This window comes from Gavialis gangeticus, unplaced genomic scaffold, assembly GCF_001723915.1.
Source record: "Gavialis gangeticus isolate Ggan-Ray unplaced genomic scaffold, GavGan_comp1, whole genome shotgun sequence".
Lineage (NCBI taxonomy): Eukaryota > Metazoa > Chordata > Crocodylia > Gavialidae > Gavialis > Gavialis gangeticus.
Genome location: NW_017729024.1, coordinates 144,721,400 through 144,727,616, shown reverse-complemented (window position 1 = coordinate 144,727,616; position 6,217 = coordinate 144,721,400). Strand labels below are relative to the sequence as shown.

General features: G+C 43.7%; 1 protein-coding gene across 1 annotated transcript in view; it reads right to left on the bottom strand.

The window, feature by feature from the left end:
- Positions 1-6,217, bottom strand: part of ANKRD55 (ankyrin repeat domain 55) — a 119,588-nt gene that overhangs the window by 76,482 nt on the left and 36,889 nt on the right. Inside the window, exon 5 of the mRNA XM_019517841.1 lies at positions 2,856-2,916. Coding sequence (XP_019373386.1) covers positions 2,856-2,916 — 61 coding nt within the window. The remainder of the gene's footprint in view (positions 1-2,855; positions 2,917-6,217) is intronic.

Here is a 6,217-nt window from a genome sequence, read left to right as displayed (position 1 = left end):
TGCCTATCCAGTCTCCTCTTGAAGATTTCCAGGGAAGGTGAGAGCACCACCTCTCTGGGAAGCCTATTCCAGGCTCTGGCCACCCTTACAGTGAAGTAGTTCTTCCCAATATGTAACCTAAACCTGTTCTCCCTCAGCTTGTGGCCATTGGTCCTGGTGACTCCAAGGGGGGCCCTGGTGAACAGACTTTCCCCGAGTCCCTGCTGGTGGCCCCTGATAAGGTTGTAGGCAGCCACAAGATCCCCCTTCAGTCTCCTCTTGCGGAAGGAGGGTAACCAATGTCAATCCAGTCATAAGGGAAGTTGATACCAGAGAGACGGCACCTGCCGTCCTCCCTGGGAAATGGCCCATCTTATATTTTTATCCAGCTTCTGTGCTTCTTCAGGGAACTCCTATGCATATCATCCTTTGGCAGCCTCCATGCATAAAATCATAGGCAACCACAGTCACAGAAATTGTGAAACCTCCAGATGTATTCCATACTACTGAATGTATTTATATAGTTCTTTTATGGGGTATTTTTTTATTAAGTTTATAGGTAGGAAAACTTCACCTTTATCCTTCCAGAGAGGAAGGAGAAGGGGGAGGAGGTCTTTGTTAGTCAAAACTAGCCTTGAGCAATCACATTCCAAAAACACATAAATTTGTAGGGTCTAGCACTGAACAGTGGAAAAATATTTTCCTGGTGTCAGGTGGCATTTAATGAACTTTTGACTTAAAGATTTTCTGGGGGGAAACATATAGTAAAACACTAAAGATTCAGAGTATTGTACTGGGTTCTATGGAGATTACTGACAACTCCACAGTGTCAGAGGATCATCTCACAGGTCCTGTGTAAGTGGTTATAAACAGCCTCTGCAAACCACAGTATGGATGGTTGGACATGAAGTATAAGGTCAGAGAGCGATGTTCCCTCTAAGGAGTAGTGGTCCGTGAACGTGCCACTTCGGTCTCCGACTGCGCCGCTTCGGTCCCACCTCCCCCTTTTGGTGCGGTCTGCTGCTAAGTGTCCCAAAGTAAGTGTCCAGGTGGGAGTGGGCAGGACTCGGCCACCACGCTTCGCCATGCTAACTGCTGCCCAGAGCAGCGCAGTGGAGTGGTGTGAGGCAGCCATGGGCTGGGCACAATCACTTGTAGCTTAACACCTAAAAATCTAAAATGTAAGAATCTATCATGATCGCAACTAAGAAACGTATTTCTGATTTACTAGATGCTGAATATCTTACTAGTTTTGTCAAGGTGATTTTGAATGAAAATGTGAAGCTATTTAAATGCGCAAAGATATTTAATTTTTTTTCATTAAAGAAAATTTCTTATAAATTCTTGATACCAAAGGAAAAAAAAGAGTTATATTTTGCATTCAAAACTAAATGCTTTATTAAAAGTATTATCCATAACTAATAAATTGTTTGTTATTGCTATACTCTTCAAGATTTTAGAACAAATGTGTCTCATCCTCATGTATTTAGTTATTATTTCTAGACTGAAAGAGGAAAAAAAACAAGTTTTCTAATCCCATTCTGTTTAAATTTTAAATGAAGTAATAATTGATCAGGACTATCCGAATCAAGTAAAGTACTCTCTGCACCTGCAAGACAGGTTAATATTGCCAAAAGTTGCTTGAGAACTTCATACAATTCTGGGTCCATATTTTTATCAACAAAGTTTTACCAGTTCACTGGTTTTGTTCTTTTTAAAGTTTTGGCGAAAGCACTCTAGCCAAACTCGCTCCCCAAGGTGAGGCACGGCTGGGCTGGCGCGGGCTCCGCCGGCTCTGGGGAACTGCTCCACCCCCCAGCCCTGCCGCCACGTGCCTCCTCGCTCCCTGAGGCGACGCGGGGGCGCGGAGCAGTCGCCTAGAGCCGGCGGAGCCCGTGCTAGCCCACAGCCCCCGTTCCCATCCCCATCCCTGGCCCAGCCTCGCCTCAGGGAGGAGCTGCTGCCTGCCCCGTCTGAGGAGCTTACCTCGGTAAGTGTCCCATGCCGGCCCCAGTGCCTCCGCCGCACTCTACGCCCAGCTCCTCCCCAGGAGGGTGCGCCGCCTTAAAAAGTTTGTGCGCAGCAGGATTTTTACTTGTGTACAGCTGTGCACACGCGCAGCTTAGAGGGAACACTGTCAGAGAGAGGAAGTTAAATGACTAGCTCCCCTGGTCCTGGCCCCTGGAGGTTTGGGAGCTATGGAGATCAGCAGGATTTTAAGGTTGCTGCCAGAACTAAAGCGATTCATATGAAAACTGAGTCTAATACTCTGTTGTGCTCTGGCCCCTTTGGGTTGTATGTGTACTGGTAAACAAGTAGATATGCCAACCTGAGCATTTATTCTCTGGCATTGGGAAATACTTAGCCTGGGCAGTTGGTGTACCCCAGCTGGTTTGTATACTCTCCCCCAGCCATATCTTTAGCTGTTGTATGGGCCTTTAGGGACCATAGCAATTGGGCATGATTCCTAATGGCTCCAGTTCCCTGATGGTGGGATGCCTAGCAAAGCAGAAAATTAGTTCTGGTGTCTAACTTTGAACTAAGTGAAGTGATACCGTTCCTAACAAGTTGGTTAAGAAATGTTTGCTAGGGATAGCCCCATAACTGATAGCTTGTGGAAGAGATGGGTTTATCAATCAAAGGTTTTCTCCCACCTGCTAGCAGTTGTCCTGGAGATCTGTGCTTAGGAGCTGAACAAGACATATACAGCAGGAAAATGTATAGCAGTCTTTGCAAAGTGCTGTAAGGACCTTCACTGAGAAGTGCTGATCACTGCATAGTAGTACAGCTTACTATTAGTAGATAGTACAGTGGACCCATCTAGATTGCAGGAACTTCACCTTGTGGGGCAATAATTTCAGTGCACATATACTCACCTCATTATCCTGATGATTAATTTCACTAAGATTCGATTGCTGCAGCAGCACAGTTAGAAGCCTGTGGAAGCAAAGATACAGTTAATATATTACATCTAAGACTAAAACTGAAAAACTAACATTTTTAGCACAGTACAATCTGGAACACAAAACAATATTAAAATAGCGATAAACACATCAAGTGGAACCTCTGATCAGGGGAATTCATCTTGGAAATCCAAACCTAGATTTGCTTTTGAGCTTTGTGGATAATTTGTTTAAAAGTGACATAACAAAGGCTTAGCACATGGAATCAGCAGAGCAATAGCTCCAACAATTCAAGAGCAGCTAAAATCTGGAACAGGCAACCGTTGATCCTGTGGATCATGGTGTACATGTAAGAACTCCAGTCAGATGCCTGATGAATCCGTTTGTAGCTGACAAGTCCAATTCAAGAGCAACATAGCGTGTTACAAGTTTCACAGATCCATATGTTGTCTGAGTTGGAGTCCAAGTTTACAGCACGCTGCTTTCTTCCTTATTTTTCTTCCATCCTCTGAATCAAAACTGCTTCATGTTGACCTGCACCCAGTGTCAAATGTTCCCTCCAGATTGAATGGGATTCTGTACACTCCCCCCAGCTTTCTGTGTTGAAGCTGAATGAATTCATATATTTTTTCCTGCTCCTGCCTTCATTTCAAGGTAATTTGCATCATCACAGATCCTCACAAGACGTGAGAGGCTCCATACCAACTATGAACTGCCTGCCCAGAGGAGTTTTCCATCTATTGACTCTTCTGTGAAATCCTATGAAATATGAACTTTCATGTCTATCCACGAGAACTTTTACAATCTTTTCTCCAATGCCTGATAGAGGGTGGTTGTGCCCGAAAGCTTACAATTAAAGAATTTTTTTTGCAAAATCTTGTTGGTCTAATAAAAGATATAATGTCTACTACGAGTCCTGATTGCCTTTTCCTCTAGACCAATACGGCTACAACCTGGATACCTGACTTCATATAAAACTATACTGAAGCTAGTTTTCTGCCAAAGCTTCTGTAAGACTTGACTTCCCTTCAGTGCTGGTGTGATCTGATCATTAAATTCAACTGATCACTAAATCACTACATGTACTGCCCCTCTCCTGAGGCACACTACTGATTGGATGGTAGGTTTGTGTTATAACAGACTTAAAGGTCATGCCTGTTTTAGATCTCTGAGCAGGACTGAATCTTGCCTCTTCTGGGCCTTACAAAGATACAGATGCAACATTTTAGTGATAGGTTGCTGCAGTAATAAACAGAGAAACTGACAGCCCAAAGATCTGGTAGATTTTATAGACATTAGGGCTGGAAGGGACCTTGCAAGATCATCAGGTCCAGCTGCCTGCCCAAGGGGCAGGAAGTCAGCTGGGGTCAGATCACCCCAGCAAGATAGGCATCCAAGTGTATCTTAAAGATATCCAGAGTGGGTGTTTGCACCAGTTCTGAGGGGAGTCTAATCCAGACTCTGGAAATTTGGATGGTAAAGAAGTTTTTCCTTATGTCCAGTCTAAAATGGTCTTCCAGCAGTTTGTGACCATTAGACCTCGTCTTCCCTTGGGGTGCCCTGGTGAACAGACATTCTCCCAGTTCCTGATGCACACCCCTTATAGGCTGCCATCAAGTCACCCCAGAGCTTTTGCTTCTCCAGGCATGTACTAAAATAAAATTGTATTTGATAAATTAATGTATTGTATGGGTCTGTATCCTGTTACATAGTTCCACAGTTGAACAGAGGAGGCAATCTGTGAAAATAGTATATATGGAATATATGACATATACAGATGTTTTAAATTAATGTCCCACACCCCCAATTGCATAACTTCATGCAGTGCTCTGTTAATTTTAGTACTATATGTACGATTCATAGAGTCAGAAAAATCTGCTTATTCCAGTTCTCATTATTTGCTTTTACTATTTCTTTCCTCTCAGTACCCCCATGAAACATCACTGAACTTTAAAGATTTGTCAGCCTGGACACACAAAAAGTTTATGAGGATTGACTTGGGCATTTCTATTTCTGCATGGTCTATGTGCAGATAGATGATTATTCCTTTAGCATATGTATGTGCACCAGTGGGTTGCTAGTTCATAAGCTTGAATGAGAAATCATTTTATAACCAACTACCAGGCTTTGGCAACTGTTTAGATATGAAAAAACAAAAATAAATACAATGGAAAATCACTAATGGGTATGGTAATCCAGCCCTGCCTGCTGGTACCAGGGCAATCATATCTAGAAGAACTAATTTTATTGACTTTGGCTAACAGGACAGATGAAAAGGAGCTGAGCAGCTGGCACGCTCCTGCATGGAGCAAGGTCTGACAGTTTCCATGGGGACTGAAAAAACGTCAGGGAACCCTGCATACTGCACTTAAAAGTACATAATTGTTCCCTTTCAAATATCAGCATGTGTAATGTTGTGCAAACACAGCCTTTTTTCTTTGGAAGATTTGTTTAATGATAATACACTCACACTTGTTCTGCAACCCTCCAACTGCACCATTGAAATGATGCATTAAAAACAATGAAGAAGGTGGAAAATTAATACAGCAGTGAAAAAGGTTGGCTGAGATAGAAGCTGTGACAAATGTACAGAAGTTAAGACTGCTTTGCCTCATCTGTGTTAACAACAGTGTCACTTAAACTTCAAGTCAGTCTATGATGACTTCTGCATCCAGAAATGATTTGGCTCAAGACAGAATTTTGCATAAATTTATCAAGTTAAAATACTCAAAAAAATGCTAAGAACTCCTATTTGTGATGGGAGGAATGACAGAAACAGAGCCTTACTTGTGATTGACTTTGTAGAAATGCTTCTCTGATTTCGATATATCTCCAGTAATATTTGTCCAAAAATGAGGCAATCCACTGCACACCATCTTATGGCATGTGTTAGAATAGCTGTTTGGTGACAACTGCCTTCCCATTCACGAGCTGACAGGCTGCCTGCGCTTCCAGTAATAACAGTCATGTAAGTAGGGAACTACCCAAGTCGAAGAGGCAGTCGACTGATTTCATGGGCAGATGGCAGGGCTGGCTGCTATTATGGATGGCTTATTGAGGTAGCCCTGCCACCCCCAAGTCTCTGATTGGCTGTGGGGCCCTGGTGCCCCCTTGTATGCCCTCTTCACCAGTGAGTTGTATCTGTCATACAGCCCCACCCCTTGCTGCTGATTGGCTGAAAGGGCTGTCCATCATTTGTATCTGTCATACAGCCCCACCCCTTGCTGCTGATTGGCTGAAAGGGCTGTCCATCATAGGGCCCCACCCCTCACTGCTGATCGGTGGAGGGGCGGGGCTGCCTCTCAGCCAATCAGTGGCAAGGGGTGGGGGTGGCA